Genomic DNA, 16,902 nt, shown 5'->3' on the forward strand with positions numbered 1-16,902 from the left:
TCCAGCAAAAACTGCAAAAACTGAACCCACAGAGGAGTTTACCGCCCAGGCAGGGAGGACAGCAGATAAGCAGAGAGGTGAGTGAGGGGAGGGGAGAGACAAAAACAAACTGTGGTAAAAAGCCACAATGGACTTTCCATCCTGGCATGATAGTATCACACAGTTGCTGCAGATTTCTTGACAGCACATCCCAAATGTGGTGTTTAAGCGATGCTAAGTTAGGATTTATTTAATTAACTCAAGACACATCAGGCCAGACAACATTGTTCCAATCTCTTATTGTCCAACTTTCTTTGAATTGTAGCCTCAGTTTCCTGTTCTCAACTAACAAAAATGAATCACGTTGTGGTCGTCTGCTGCTTTACATGCTGTGCATTCAGAGATGCTCTCCTGCACAACTTGGTTTAATTGAATGAAATCTAAGTTACTGCGTTTTTCCTATCAGCTCAAAGCAGAGTGACCATTCTCCTTCTGCTTCTGGTATCAGCAAAGTATTTTTACCCAGAGAACCACGGCTCCATGGATAGTTTCTCTTTTTCAGACCATACTCTGGAAACCCTACAGATGGCTGCGTGAGAAAATCCCAGATCAGCAGTTTCTGAAATAGTTGGACCAGCCCATCTGGCAACAACGTATCCAAAGTCACTTTTCTTCCTCATTCTGATGCTCAGTTTGAACTTCAGAGATCGCCATGACCATGTCTGCATGCGTGAATTAGATTAGATCAAACTTTATTAACCCCTCGGGTAGGTTTCTCCGGGAAATTCAGCATTGACAGGAGTTGCATGTTGCAGAGGTAGAATACCAAATAAAGGGGAACGAGAGAGACTGAATATAAGCATAAATATAACATGTATACACTTATATAAATACAGAATATATAATAGGGATAAATATGAATGCCAGTGAAATATAGTCTATGATGAAATGTAGATCGCACAGGTCTATTGCACATTTCAACTATTGTGAGTCTGTTGCACAGTGATTATTGCACAGTCGACTATAAAAAATATTGCACAGTAAAAAGCACTACAGCTTAGTTGTTCCCGCCCTCCTTTGTCCTCCTGTTTCCCCTCCCCCTGCCCTCCAGCAAGGAGTTAAATAGTTGGATGGGGTGTGGGACAAAGGAGTTTTTAAGTCTGTTGGTCTTAGACTTTGGGAGAAGCAACCTGTCGCTGAACAGACTCTTCTGGTTCCTTATGGCCATATGCAGAGGATGCCCAGCATTGTCCATAATGTCCAGCAGTTTCTTTAGTGCACTTAGTTGTTACCATGCAATTGGCTGATAAGATATTTGTGCAAGTAGCAGCTGATCAGTTGTGACAGAAAGCAGCTCACTTTGCTTTAAAGACAGAGAGTGAATGAATTGCACACACACATATCCGACTAAGAAACTGTTACTGGTAAAGATTACTCCTGCTTAAAATGTCTAGTATTTTATGTTTAGGCCACATCCGAACTGAAACTCTCCCAAATGCAAACTTAATTAAATAAAAATTTGCATATGAGCAGAGTTTCCAGCATGCACTGTGCAGCAGTTAAACTCTTCGATGCGTCTTACACAGCACTCTTTGTTCTTCTTTCGTGTTTTATGATTCTGTATGACAAAATTCACTAATACTATCAAAAGTATTTCCACATCTCTGTAGCTAATCATAAATTTATGAAAAATCATACACGTTTACATGCTTCCTGTTTGTAAAGAGAAGTGATTCCCAACCACTGGTCTGTGAAAACCCCTTTTCATTTTTAACGTTGTTACCCTAAACCCTTTGAAGACGGATGTGGCCATTCTTGTGAAAAAGTAGAGTGCAAAGTTACCAGCTAAAGACAGGAAGTCAGCGAAGTGCACCCATACACTTACACAGACACCAGCTGATCAAGTCTAATTAACACACAAATAAAATACTTGAATTTCCTTCCTCAAAGCTCAAACATCACAGAAAGATTGGTTAGTAGAGTTAGCTGCTTATAAAGTCCCACAATATATTAAAAATATCATATTCTACTAAAAAATGCACCAACACCACACGTTGTATCACAACGAGTACGCCAAGCCGAAGAGCATTAAAGACAATCAGTTCCAATTTACTGGGAATAACCAAAGTAAAGCACCCAACTAACCAAGCCATGCTGACTATGACTCTGCTTTAGGAAGAAGAACAATATATATAATATTTATAATAATTATATATATATAATATATATGCACTGGTTTAAAAGAAAGAACCAATGGACATTAAAAAGCCAAGACTTTTTTTGATCCCACAGCAGAAAAATTTGTGCGTTACCACAGCTCAGGTACAGATAGCAGGATGAGCACTTCAGTACTCATCTACAAGTACTTTATAGGAAGTGACAGCAAACAGTGATAACAGCAACCACTGTGTGCAGCATGCTGTTGCAACATTTGAGTCATATAAAACGCTTCCAAGCTTTGAGACTTTTATGGACTAAATAGGGGTTAATGTTCACTAAATAAATGCCTGTGAAACAAATGTAGATCTTTGGTCAGATGGCAGCAGTGGTCTGAGTCTCATAGCAGACGTATCCCGACACATTCAGTTCAAGCTTAAGTTACCTCTCCCTCCCTCTCTCTCATGTATACGGTAGGTCTTTGCTTCACCTTCCCAGCAGCTGAACGAAGGAAAGACAATGAAAGTTTTATTGGTGCAGAGCCAGAACTTCCTCGAGCGTATTAGCTCTCTACCCGTCTCTCTTTTTTCACTTTCTCTCTCTCTTTCTTTGCCACCCACTCTTTACCTCTCTTTTACTGTGGTAGTGAGAATATTTACGTGAAATGAAAACTGAAATTCCTGTTATAGCATGAGGGGTGGAGACAGAGAGAGAGGAGAGGCACAAATAGAGCAGACAGAGGAAATCTCTCCAGTCTGGATCACAGCAGGCACATCAAGGTGAGTCCCTTCATCTGCATCTTTGTCTCTGTTGTAGTTTTATAACATACTAACAGACAAACTGCACTTTGTTACTTACCACAGCTGTCTTCAGTGTTCATACTGCAATGAAACGTGATTATCGACACGTGTAATGTTAAAGTAAAAGGCTGCAGCTTCTGTTTAGAGGGACTACATCAAATCAGCCAGCTAGAGAGCATATTAAGTGTACCTCATTGTGCTTTAACACTTTTCAATAACAGCTGTAACACTGAAGTGTTTTGGTGAGAATCTATATTTTGACTCCAAGTTCCATATTGTCACACGGCATCATTTTTGCCCTTTGGCACTTCCCTTCTGCCTTTTATGATTGGTGCAGTGCTGTAATGGATGTCAGGATAACAGTTTTGCCTTAACAGGAGAAGAAATTCCAAAACAAACCTGCGCATAACCAGTTTTTCAATAAGCAGGTTTCAGCTGCAGAGGGTTCCTGTGGAAAAATGAACCCCACCCCACCCTGTTGGTCTGATTTGTTTATGCTGAATGACTACAGTCCACCTGTTTACTTCTTCTGTAGGTAGATTCAAGCTTTTGTGTAACAGCTGATGGTGCTCACGTCTTTTAAAGTTATAGAAGTTAAACAAATTTGTGTTAAAAGTGTTCAAACCTCGAAACATCCACAACCATGCAATTTGTTACTCCTGATGATGAACTTTAATATTCCAGACCAGAAGTTAGACTTCAATAAAAAGCTTGGGTGAACTGGCTCTACAGTATCTATTTTTCTGTAAGCTCTATCTTTTCCTTCCTGACAGATGCAGTGTCCTCGAGAACAGGATGCTCTAATCCCTCAGCCCCGTGGGAATTTACCTAAACTCTGTGCTGTGGTTACAGTTGCCGGAACTATAGGATGCATGCTTTTATTGTCTCCTGAGAAGTTGCTTGGCTGGATTGCCATGGCAGTACTCATGCTGACTGTTGGCCCTTTGCTACATGGGCTCTGTCTGCTGGCAGAGGAGCTGATATATCATTCAAACACAAGGTGAGAGGAAAGGTGTTGTAATACATTAACTGTATATGAAAGATGGGAGTAGCTCCATAACATTACTGTTAGCCTCAAGTGGCCACTGAAGGAACTGCAGTTTTTGACTTTGCTTCATTTTCAGCATCAGAAGTTACAATTGTTACAACTGATTAAAGCAGTTTAAAACCATTCAGTATGCTTACTATCACTATATATAAAACAAGAGGCTTGGATCACAGTAACAACTTAGTATCTCCGAGTTCATTGATTTAATTCCACAAGCTGAGACTTTACTGTTCGTGAGTACTGTGTCACTTCTTAGGATGATTTTTAGTAAAGATATTTCTTTCCACAACTGGTGGAGCTTAAAAGTGACAAAAAACATGTTTGCTGCCAAATTATTGTTAGAGATACCGAGGCAGCTTTTTTAAAGTAATAATTACTCTGTATAGCAGCAACACGTGTTAACAGGGCCAAAATTTGCCCTTCTTCCTTCCATGTTCTGACCAGATATCGAGGACAAGGGATGCTAAGCCACATGCTCCCTGCCTGTGGTTTGGGGGGCAAGACCCTGCTCGCTGCTGGTGTGGCAAGCCTAATGCTGTACCTGGCTGGACATCATCTACCACACAAATGCAACATCTTGGAACTCCCTGTCCTTGTGTTTGTCCTTTACCCACTGTTGAAAGTCTCTGGAGTCCTGGTGAGGTTACAGACACGTCTTCATTGCACATGACTGTCTTTCTCTTACAGGGCTTTCAACCTTTACTAATTATTAAGTATATTATGATAAAACTGTCACCAAAATGTGAAGAAGAACCACCTTGAATTCATGTCTAAAACAAGTATACTGGATACTGTTGAAGCAGTATCAATTAAAGCAATGTGTTTGTGTAATACTGAAATTTACCACAAGATGGTGCAGTTTTTGAACAAACAAGGGTGAGGTGCAGAGCTGTAATTACACAGGGATAGAATTGATGAGGCGATGGGAAAGCTAGGTTAAGAAGAGAGGTGACAATCAGCGAGCAGCAGTACAGCTTATACAGACTGAAAGTGTGGAGGAAGTCAGGAGTGGGTGGTGACGTGTGGTGAGGTGTGGGGCAGGAATGGTAGATGGGTTCTAGGTTGGGAGCTGGGATTTTATTAGTTATTGGCTCTGAGCCCCTTCTTGTTTGCAGTGGACATGGACAGGTTGAGAGATGAGGTTAGGCAGGAGGTTCTGTGGACTGTGAGGTTTAAACATAATACTGGTCTAGAGTGGGAGGCAGGTGGAAGAGAACCTAGTGAGGTGGAGGTGTGCACTGGAGAGAAGAGGACTGAATAGAAAAAACAGAGTAAAGGAGTTTAAATACTTGAGGTTAGAAAGAAAACCGTCTGAACTTCTTTAAGTTGCTTGAAGATGTTTACCCTCTCATCCAAGAAGCTTCTTCAGTTCTAAGGTCAAATGATGGGGAGTCCCAGATTTAGGCTACGTCCACACTAATACCTTTTCATTTGAAAACGCATCGTCTTCTTCCATTTTGGCCATTGTCGTTCAAGGAAAACATTTTGAAAACGCTCTCCTAAGCAAATACATTTGAAAACGCCGTTTTCGCGTCGCAGTGTAGACAGCGAACCCAGAGCCATTTTGAAATGAATTGATGCAGTCATGTGACCAATTAAACAAAGATAGCGGAGGGCATTATACAGCGTTGGTTTTGTTTGCTCTGAATTTTGACAGCCCTGTTAAAGATTAATATCAGTCTGTACATGCTCCAGATAGCTTTTCTTCAAATTCTTTAATTCTCACTCGCTTTTGCAGCTTTGTACTTTTGTGTTACTCGCAGCAACAGCTGCACCTCATTGTTATTCCATTTAAAAAAACTCGGTGCTTTTCCTCGACATTTTGCCGCGACGTTTCAGAGAGCTGGAAAGTAAATAAGCGGCAGAAATGAGGCAGGTTGAATCTTCTTGCGCTTCACACATGCGCAGTACTGAAACGTAAGCGTTTTCGTCCGTTTCAATGTGGATGCACAACTCTGTGAAAATGACTGAAAATGATAGTGTGGACACGGAGCGTTTTCAGGCGAAAATGCCGTTTTCAAATTTATCCGGGCTAGTGTGGACGTAGCCTTAAGCCCTGTGGGAGTGTCCCCCCCCCAAGAGGGACAAAGGACCCCCTAATGATCCTCTACTAAAATCACACGAGCCAAGGTGTGAAAACGGTTGTAGATCACAATCAGCCAAGGTTTCAGGTGAACTCATAGACCTAGGTGAAACCTAGCCCAGGATGTGAGTGGGCATTAAGGCGTCTGGGAAGGGATCTCAAAACTAGATTATAGATGGCAGACAGTTGGTGTCGTAAACCACGCCTCTGTTCAAAGAGGGTCGTTCATAGGACATAGTCATAGAAATCATAGTGGACATAGATGTTGCTGCTGTTCACATCATGTAGAAATAAAGCAACACTTGGGACATCCCAAAAAGACGCTGGACAAGTGGAAAATCTGGGAATGGAAAATCAAGAAAAAGTCGTAAACAGGCTGCAACACAAATACAGCAGCACAACTCTTTACCACATTAACATGTCGTGGAAGTTGAGGATGCACTACACAAGTGCTACTACCTCATTTCAGATGTTGTTCACACAACACTCCTCAGTAAAGTAATTCATCCTTCCAAAGAAGTCTAGTTCTCATGATGATGAATGTTCTCTCCTCTTGATCCAGCTGCCATTGTTGCACCCAGAGCTAAACTCGCATTGCACACAGTCATTAATTAGCAGCACTTCTGGAATGTCCACCAGCCTGTCTATACTAGAGGACTTTCACTGTGAACACAAACACGGAGCTACAGGCAGGTCTGCACAACCAGTCGGGTTAGTTGAAGGGCTCCCGACTCGCCATGCTCAACAGTGCATGCAATCGTCCCAGCAGCAGTCTGTCTTTACATGCACTCAGACAGTAGATGTGGGATCTCAAACATACACTACCAGTCCCAAGTTTGGATACACCTTCTCATTTGATGGTTTTTCTTTATTTTCATGACTCTTTACGTTGTAGATTCTCACTGAAGGTATCAAAAATATGAATGAGCACATAAGGAATTATGTAGTAAACAAAAAAGTCTGAAATAACTCCAAACATGTTTTAAATGTTAGATTCTTAAAAATATCTGCCCTTTGCTTTGATTTTGCACATTCTTGGCATTCTCTCGATGAGCTCCATGAGGTCGTCAACTGAAAGATTTTCCAACAATCTTGAAGGTTGAGCACTTGTTGGCCTTTTTGCCTTCGCTCTGTGGTCCATTTAAATCATCAACGGTGTCACCAGTAGTTCACGGTAGGAACCGTGTATGTAGACACCATCCGTTCACCTTTTCTGCTTCTCACGGCGGCTGGAACCAAAGATTTGAATTTTGGACTCATCAGACCAAAGCACAAATGTCCACTGGTCTAATGTCCATTCCTTGTGTTTCTTGGTCCAAACACATCTCTTCTGCTTGTTGCTTTTCCTTAGTCATGGTTTCTTAGCAGCTATTTGACCATAAAGTCTCCTCTGAACAGTTGATGTAGAGATGTGTCTGCTACTGGAGCTCTGTGCGGCATTTATCTGGGCTCTAATCTGAGGTGGTGTTAACTTGAGATTTCTGAGGCTGGTGACATGGATGAATTTATCCTCTTGGTCACTTGGTCTTCCTTTCCTGGGGCGGTCCAGTTTCGTCATAGTGCTTGATGGTTTTTGCGACTGCACTTGGGGACACATTCAAAGTTTTAGCAATTTTCCGGACTGACTGACCTTCAATCCTTAAAGTAATGATGGACTGTTGTTTCTCTTTACTTAGCTGGTTGGTTCTTTGTTCTAACTACTGTTAGAACTCATAATATGAACTGCAGAACACACCTGATGGTCCCAACCCCATCAAGAAGGCAAGAAATTCCACAAATGAACCCTCACAAGGTGCACATGTGAAGTGAAAACCATTTCAGGTGAATACATCATGAAGCTCATTGAGAGAAGGCCAAAGGTTTGCAGCGCTGTCAACAAAGCAAAGGGTGGCTACTTTCCAATTTCGTTGTAGTATTGTACTAAGTATGAATGAGCAATGATAATAAAGAGTTATCTTAACTTAAATACTTTCAAGAGAATTATCAATAATTCTTCTCTTTGCTACATATATCAATATATCTTGTTTCATATATTTGATGTCTTCAGTTTGTATCTACAATGTAGAAAGTAGTAAAGACAAAGAAAAACCATTAAATGAGAAAGTGTGTCCAAACGTTTGGCTGGCAGTGTATTTGATTACATTTTAGTAGTTAAAGCGGCGACATTTGAAGAGAATTCACCAACCTGACAATTTGATCTCAGTCAGAGCTCGGTGTGTTTGTGGCTCACAAAAAAACCCCAGCTTTAAAGGACTACGCTACAGAAAGACCAGTCCCTCCCCGGGGCTTTACCTGATTAAAACTGAAATGGCATTTCTTGAGTAAAAATAGACTCTAAACATGTCTTCATTAGCAACAATGACCACTGCGTTTTGCACAGATCTCTTTTGGTGCAGCTGACTGTGTCCGTCATGCTGAATTCAACCTAAAAATATATTTGTTCCACATGGAAAAGGGCAGCTTGGGTGAGAGGATGCCCTTTTCTTTCGCCTGGCACCTTCAGCAGGGTGTCAGGTGGCTCCTGAGCATAGGTGAAGTGTTGTGACATTGTTGCGGCTGTTTCTGTGGTTGGCATGCAGGGTCCGTCGGCAGTGGAGGTGTCAGACATCTGCGAGGGGAGGAAGAAGAACGTAGCCCACGGCCTTGCCTGGTCCTTCTACCTGGGATACCTGCGACTGGTGCTGCCACGTCAGTAACATGACAACATCTACAAACAAATCATGTTTTGCCCTCGTGTGCTGTTAAATTCAGTGTGTGTCCATGTGTGCAGAGGTTTCTCCCTGTTAAAAGGGAGTTTTTCCTTTCCACTGTCGCCAAAGAGCTTGCTCTAAAGGGCTCACGTGAATGTTGGGGATTTCTCTGTTTTCTCTGTCTTCAGCTTACAATATAAAGAGCCTTGAGGCAACTGTTGTTGTGATTTGGAGCTATATAAATACAAGTGAATTGATTTAAATTAAATTTATTAACCAGTTCAAGTTGAATCTATTAAGCTGCTAGACTCTGTCGTCTGTTCTTTTTGGCTCACATTGCTACACTTTCTTCTCTATTCTAGAGATGGAGGATGAATGTGAATGAAGAGATCTGAATTTGTTTCTGTGTTTGCGTGTCTATTCAGATTTGGAGCAGTCCATCGCAGGGTTTTGTGCCACACACCAGTTAAACAACACCATTTGGGGTCGTGGCTCCAGGAAGCTCCTCATCCTCATCCCTCTCAATGCCAACATTTCCCATAAGCTGGAGGACGAGGATGAAAATATCCAATTCTATGACAACCTACCAAACAACGAGATTGACAGGGCAGGAGTCCGGGGGCGGGTCTACAAGCACAGTGTGTACCGCATAATGGATGAGAATAGGAAGGTATGCAAGCATAAAGTAACCCAGGCATAGTTTTGTTTGTTTTTTTACTTGATTAATGTGCATCAGACTGGACTGAAGTCCATATTAAAAATGTTTGGTCAGTATTAAACAGCTGTAAACGTCTCGTGCAGGAAATGAACTCAACGTCGGGTTTTTTTGCTGCAAGTGTGGGTTGAAAGACTCATGCTCAGATTTTTCTCCTTTGATCAGATTTGCAAAGATTGCACAGTTTAAATATGACAGACAGCGAGAGTCACAGCAAAGTGACAGACTCAAGGGCCTTTTTCTCATAATTTGCTTCAGTATCTTAGAGAACATCAGCGTGCTGTGTATCCAACGTGTTTGATGCAACAAATCTAACACTGACTGTCCTCACAAGCAATAGTTCAGTCAAAAGAAAGGAAGTTTGGGGCGACATGAAAGCATTTGGGTTTTCATTTAGGACTAAAAATAGCCACAGATAGCTCAAAGTGAATGGCTTTAATTTACTGCTGCAGACATTACATGGAATCAGGTTATTTTTTACATATATATGCATATATATTCAGTTTAGTGCATAGTTAATGTGCACTTTTTACTTCATCTTGGACAAGTAATTTACAGTCTAATACTTTAGAAACAAAACACATCTTGAGTAATGATTTCTAACGTCAATTTGCCATTTTTCTTCAATATTACAATGATTAATATCAATTTGGGAGTTTGACAGGTGGATGCTGGGGTGGTGGAGGGGTTGAAACAGCAGGCTGTGTTGAAGGGAGGAGAGATGGGCAATTTTATCATTCAAATAAACGTAAACTTGCAGGACGTGTTTGGTGTATGCTTTTATGAGTGTGAAGGGATCCGTGCTGCGTACCGTCCATGCTGAGTGACCAAGCGCTAAAGTTGCTCTTTATGTTACTTTTGCTGTAGCTTTAACATCATGATCTTCCTCAGTGAAGCCAGGAAATCCTAACAGCTTTACACTGTCTGCTGAGCTGATCTGATCATTGTGACATTATTTCACTCAATATTTATTTCTGGGTCACGACATACTATAAAACAGACTCCTTATCATCTGATATTTCTTGTACTTTGAAATAAAGAAGTAAAATAATCTACCTCACCTTTGACTATTTCCCTTCAATAGCACAGCATTGGTATGACCTCCTGGTTAAACCAAAGAATCCACCGGTGGAGAGCTAGTTTGTGAAAGCGTAGTAACAGCACCATCTAGCTGTAAAACACGAGAATCAAACATATCTGAGAGGAGAGTGCTGCAAGCTTTTAAAGGATTATCTGTCCGGGAAATATATCTTTCCCTGAGTGTCTGTTTTTTGTTCATGTCTATGTGTGTTTGTGTGTCAACAGGTCCATGAGTGTGTGGTGGAGTATGCGACGCCTCTGCTGACGCTGTACAACATGTCCCAGGAGAGCAGCGCTGGTTTTGGGGAGCCTGAGCGCAGACAGCAGGTTCTGCTCTTCTTCAGGACCCTGCAGGACATCCTGGAGCATTCGCTGGAGTGTCGCAACCGCTACAAGCTCATCCTGCTCAATGGTAGTGTGTGTGTGTGTGTGTTTGTGTGTGAGAGAGAGAGAGAGAGTGTGTGTGTGTGTGTGTGTGTGAGTGTGTGAGAGAGAGAGAGAGTGTGTGTGTGTGTGTGTGTGAGTGTGAGAGAGAGAGAGAACTTTGTACTCCCAGCATGACACAGGCTGCTTTTAGGAGGATTTTAGCTTTCAGCTTATCCACTTTCCCACAAGGACGTTGTGGCTGTTTTTAAAGGGGTTTTGTTGCTACACTGGAGTCTAAATGTGACACAGTATGAAGCTGAAATGAAATATGTAGGTCAGAGGATCAGTTTCAGGAACATTTCTGGCTTTGGTCCAGTTAACTCTGGCCTCATGTGAACTCATGTTTATCTTTCACTGTGTAGTTCTTCGATTGTTATAAAGCTGAAAACATGGAATTAACAACCAGATAATCTTCTTCTTCGTCTTCATCGTTTTCTAGAGGAGCAGGAGGATGACCCTCACTTCCTGTCCAAGGCCATCCTCAGACACTTGGAGCAGCAGGAGAGAGAGGAGTTCTGTCTTACACCAAATCCTCAGCAAGAGAGGGCACACCCATTTGTGGGCAATGCAGATTCTAATAATGGTGATGTGATGAGCAGAGACCCCACGCTCATGATCAGCCTGGAGCAACCTCAGCCTCTGAGGGTACCCACGGAGGACACTTACTAAGTCAGCAGACAAAGATGAAGACCAGCTCTGTGGAGGACCAGAAGAGCCACGTGCATCAAAATAAAGAATTTTGTGCTTCAATAATAAATTTGTCCAAATAATATGCATTTTATATTTAATTTTTAAATTATTTTATTAATTTAAAAATTACTAAAATAATTTATTATTCAATCATTTAATTTAAAATAAAAACACTATTTATAAATCATTATTTCAAAATCCCAAATCTAATCTATTTGCTAATAAAATAGCGAATTCACGAGCTAACAGGAACGGGAAAAATGCAGGAAATGGAAAATGTCAGAAATAAATCGCATTTTAAAATTCTCTTTTTTTAATGTGGAAATTGAAAACGGTTTTTGAAGTTTTGAGTTTTTATTAAGTATTTATTAAAGGATTCATTTTGAAATATTGATTTTTATTTTAAATCTACAAAAGCTGATTCTGTTCATCTGGACGTAGCGTTTTGTGGGAGAAACGTTTCGTCACTCATCCAAGTGACTTCTTCAGTCTCAGCTGACTGCAGGTTTCCCCAAATCTTATAAACAGTACATTTGCATAATGACTGAAACCAGCCCACTGAAGGAACAATAGGCTGGGAGGTCAGTTCCTTAATTTTAATTATGCAATTTTATACTTGTACCTTTATTTTAAATGAAATTATTAAATCACAAATTACTTTAGTAATGTTTAAAGAAATAAAAAAAATTATAAAATGAATTCCTAAATGGATTTCCTAATGCATATTTTATTGCACAATTCATTACTGAAGCACAAAATCCTTTATTTCGATGCTCGTGGCTCTTCGGGTCCTCCATGAGGCTCAACCTCTGTCACTGTGTGCTAACTCTGCAAAATGATCATTTCGTATATTCCTATACGAATATACATATAGGATATTCGTATATTATTTAAAACAATGGATTCAATTTATAGCTTGTTGGAGTTTCTTATATAGATTCTTCTTTTTTTTTTACATTTTATTTTGAAAGTACCTTTTGTGCATCCACATTATAGAATAATTCAAATTCTCCAAGAATTGGCAGCAGCCTGTTGCGGGGCTATCACACAGAGACAGACAACCAATCACACTCGGGGCTAATTTGAACTCACCAGTCAAAGTGTAGTCTGTGGACTGTGGGAGGAGAGAGGGAGAACTGCAAACTCGCACACAAATCTTGCTGTGGAGCGACAGCGCTAACCTCCACCACTGTGCCACCCAATGCAAAGACAAATGGTGATTAAATGATCATTCAAAATAAACCGGTCTGGCATGATTCATTTGTTCCAGCTGTTAAAACTGTTAATTAAAATGTATAATTAATAATAATTTGAAACATGTTGAGATAATTAAAACAATTAGCATGTTCTCAAATGTCAGGCTAGCACGGCCGTAAACATGAGACTTTTATTGTGAAGTTAAAAATTAACATTGTAAAAAGGATATTTCAGCATACAAAGGATCCAAAGGTGTTTTTTAAAGCAGGAGGAAAAGGTCAGCAGCTCGCTCTTAAATATGGCTAAAAACAGCCAAATTCAGCTCATCTGTGGGCTGCTACGCCTTCCATGAACGATCTGTAAAACTAGGAAAGCACTGATTTATCATCAAAATCTTTCTTTCATTTAGAAAATTATATCTGTGCTCTCACAACCAAACACAAAGGTTAATGTAGGTGTCCAAGTAAAAGTCCAAAGTGAATAGTAGTTGCAAAAGTCAAGTGGCGCATCGAAAAGAACTAGAATCATCTATCAGCCTTCTTAATTTATTTCAAAGATGCTAGTTTATGGAATAAATCCCTGCAGTTTTTTAAGCTGAAATTTTAATTACAGTTATTCAATTATTCATTCATTTACACTAAAACAGGCTTGTGCAACATGTTCATGTCTATGTACTAAACTCAATATTTAATCAATACAGCTTTACAAGATTTTTGTTAGGTGATATTCTGGAATAACTATCATTAATAAATGGACACTGATAGTTAATCAACTGTGAATCAACACTGTTAAACACTGAATGTAATAATAATGAATGTACTATTCCATAAATGTTTTTTTAATAAAGGTTTAAAAAGGTTTTTGTAAAGGTGCAAATGATGTCTGTAAAATGATAAATCTGTAAACTTTATTTGGATTGCTATTATAAAGTTATTACGGTTTAACCGATGTTTATAATTCCAGTTAACATGCGTGCGGTACGATTGTGGACGATGTTGCTGGAAGTCACGAGACTGAAACTGCAGCTTTTCTTCTTTTTTATTTTACTGTTTAGTTTAGTTTTCCCGTCAGCTTTCCTTCTGCCTTTGCTGTCGGTTTAGCTTTGTTAACGCAGGAAAGTTATTATTGTGAAGTAAAATTAGAGTTAAGTCAAATTTGGGATTGTGATGGTCAAACCCATGGCCACACTCTAAAAGTCTGTAACTCCTATGTTTGTTTGTTTTTATCTGAACACAATAACACACTTTAGTTTCCAATAAGTTTATTGATTGGTTTGGATACATTTGTTCTATTTGTAAGCACGCACATTTACTTTACTTATGTATTCATACCAGTTCATTACTTTGTTTAGTTACCCCTCGTGTGTCATAGTGGTCTGATCAGCCATTATCTATACCCTTGTGAGTCATTTCCTGTTTAGGTCAGTTATGTTTGTCTGGGCAGTCATTTGGTTTGTTAAGGTTGCAGTTCTTTGCCTGAGTTTAGTTTTGTTTCTTTGACCTCTTGAGCTCAACATTTATTACTTTTGTAAATGTAATTTTGGGGTTAAATAAATGGAAACTCTATTTTTCTAATAATTCCTGTGACTCTTGCTTTTTTCAACTCGCTCCATCACAGGGTTGCATTATAGTTGTAATATGTGTATCACATGACCAAAAGGACTACTGGGGATCTCTGAATACTTTAAAGTCTTGAGAGTGAAGACTGGCTCATGGATCAGTGATGAAGCCTCGATTACAAGCACAGCATTTGGTTATCATGCTGTGCAAAAACACTATAAAAGCTGCTACATTTGTAGATATTATTATTATTATGTTCATAATCAGCACGGGTAGGTCCACTGGTATTTGGACATTAACAAAGTTTTTATAATTGTGCCTCGGTACACCACCATCAAAGTTGGCACTTCAAGTGCCAACATTCAGCTTTGATTCAAGAGGGTTTACAATAAAGTTCCACACATCTTTATTCACAGTCCAACATTTTGATGGTGGTGTACTGAGGCGTGTGAGGCGAGGGGTTTAATAACAGCTGTCCCATGAAGTCAGTTCACTAATATTAACTTTTAACTTCACATTTAGTAAACAGCCTGCTCTGTGTTTGCTTTGCCACAATGCGCTCATTCCTATCTATCCATCAGTGCGTCAGCTGATGTTAGCTGTGTGGGATGTTGTGTTGTTTTGCTCCTCTCAGGAAAACAGGTTGGACTTGCCTCCTGGAATCATGCGTCTGTTTTAATCGAACAAAGAAGTATAATCATTAAATATTAGCATACGCAGTTACATTCAGTTGCACTGCTGAATGAAACAATTTGTTAAAAGTATCTTCAACTAAAAGTGATTTCTTTTCTCCAAAGCAGGAGCGTCTTCATATGAAGTGGTGTACATCGTATGAACTTCCATAAAACACACATTTTGTCTTGTTTTTAACTCCAGCTAAATATTACAAAATCAGCCAATAAGATCAGAATTCCTATTAAACTAGATGTTGAATGCTTATGATCTTCAACACTGAATTCAAGTCTTTTTTCATATAATAACATCTGAATTATGTTTCCCTTAAACATGTATTTTCAGTGTTATGAGCATAAGGCCTTAATGTGGAGATTAATTCACATGAGAGCAACCAAAGACGACTGCTTTCCTTTGCAGATTCTTTCATCTGAAGGCCAAAAGGAAAACAATTTTCCACTTTGTTACTTTTTTTAGCGGTTTTGGAACAATAACTTGTGTTTGCCTGTCGAGTCCACTTGATGCACAGTTTCATCTCCATTTCTGCTCTTTTATCGATCTAAATATTATAAACCCCACAACTGTTCTGTGTTCATAATGCAGCACAATTGGATCAGATCCCCGTGGCTGTCGACTGATCTGATGCAACCTCGCGGAGCAGTTTCACCGGCTGCGCTCTCAGTCATGAGGTGTTTGTGAGTGCATGTGAAATGCAGATAAACAGGCTTGGTGCCAGGCATCTTGTGACCGCTTCTTTTGTTTATACAGTCATTGAACACATCTTCCTCCTCTTCCCTCTTCTTTACTAAATACCATGACTTTACATGAACTCTTTTGAATTCTATACTTTTCCAGTTTTTCTCTTTTCCCTCTTTTACATGCAGCCTTCTTTCCCCACCAATGATAATAAATATGCCACAGACAGTGATCGTTTTAGAGGTCACACATTTAATCCAGAAGTTAATAAGTTAAAAAGTGCAGCAGGTAAAACATTTAAGAACCATGGCAGCAATAATAAAAGTATAATAAATAAACAAATAAGAAAAGAATAAGAAAAGTCACATTTACATTTACGTAGCAACACTTCCTTGGCACTAAATGAAAGGTGCTCTGTTTGCACATGATTTTTCCTTTGCTCACATTTCTGAATGCTCACAGGACGTTTTATAATTATAGCAGTGAGTCAGCGGAATAGCAGTCAGTGTTGATCACTTTGAGAAGGATATGTTACATGAATCATTTAGTATCACATGTACTCACACCTTGCAGCTTTTCTTAATATCTTAATAAAAGAACCAAAGGTAACACTTCATAATAGAGTTTACTAATAAACTTTATTTTAAGTTTAATGAATTACATATTGTATTATTGTTATGCTTTACATTAAGGTCCATACATTTATAGACAGTGATCCAAATCTTGTCTTTGTGCTTCTCTGCACCACCACAGTGGACTTTAAAAGAAAACAAAAGTTGAACTTTTTGGGAATTTGGGACATTTTCCTGCATTTTCAGAAGCTAAACAGTAGGGGAGGAATGCACTGGGAATGCCTGAAACTGAAGAGGGTGATCACAGAATTATTTCTCTGGCTATTAAAAGCAACAACCAGCCAAGTCCTGACAACACTCTGGAGGACACTGTCATCAAGAGACGCCTTGGTGAATGTAAGTGCAGAGGGTTTAAAACAGGTGCAAATCACTGGTTGCATGAGGCCATATTAGATTTGCGTATCAAAAATAATCTTTGCATTTAAAATTGTGTTAGTTTGACAACTTAATCTGAGTCTCTGTTATTAAACCCCTCGCC

General features: G+C 39.6%; 1 protein-coding gene across 1 annotated transcript; it reads left to right on the forward strand.

Annotated features, from left to right (window-relative positions):
- The first annotated feature begins 2,783 nt into the window (after positions 1 to 2,783).
- Positions 2,784 to 14,442, forward strand: sting1 (stimulator of interferon response cGAMP interactor 1). Its single transcript, XM_084940526.1, has 7 exons — positions 2,784 to 2,915; positions 3,710 to 3,936; positions 4,429 to 4,621; positions 8,647 to 8,755; positions 9,183 to 9,427; positions 10,778 to 10,964; positions 11,418 to 14,442. Exons 2-7 carry the CDS (start codon positions 3,710 to 3,712, stop codon positions 11,645 to 11,647), a joined length of 1,191 nt encoding a protein of 396 aa, XP_084796652.1. The 5' UTR covers positions 2,784 to 2,915; the 3' UTR covers positions 11,648 to 14,442.
- The last annotated feature ends 2,460 nt before the right edge of the window (positions 14,443 to 16,902 follow it).

This window comes from Perissodus microlepis, chromosome 2, assembly GCF_051167445.1.
Source record: "Perissodus microlepis isolate ML-2025 ecotype Zambia chromosome 2, ASM5116744v1, whole genome shotgun sequence".
NCBI classification, from domain to species: domain Eukaryota; kingdom Metazoa; phylum Chordata; class Actinopteri; order Cichliformes; family Cichlidae; genus Perissodus; species Perissodus microlepis.

Coding starts and splice junctions, on each gene's coding strand:
- sting1 (XM_084940526.1), top strand. CDS start 3,710: ATGCAGTGTCCTCGAGAACAGGATGCTCTAATCCCTCAGCCCCGTGGG. Junction 9,428..10,777: donor TAATGGATGAGAATAGGAAG/GTATGCAAGCAT, acceptor GTGTGTCAACAG/GTCCATGAGTGTGTGGTGGA. Junction 10,965..11,417: donor CAAGCTCATCCTGCTCAATG/GTAGTGTGTGTG, acceptor ATCGTTTTCTAG/AGGAGCAGGAGGATGACCCT.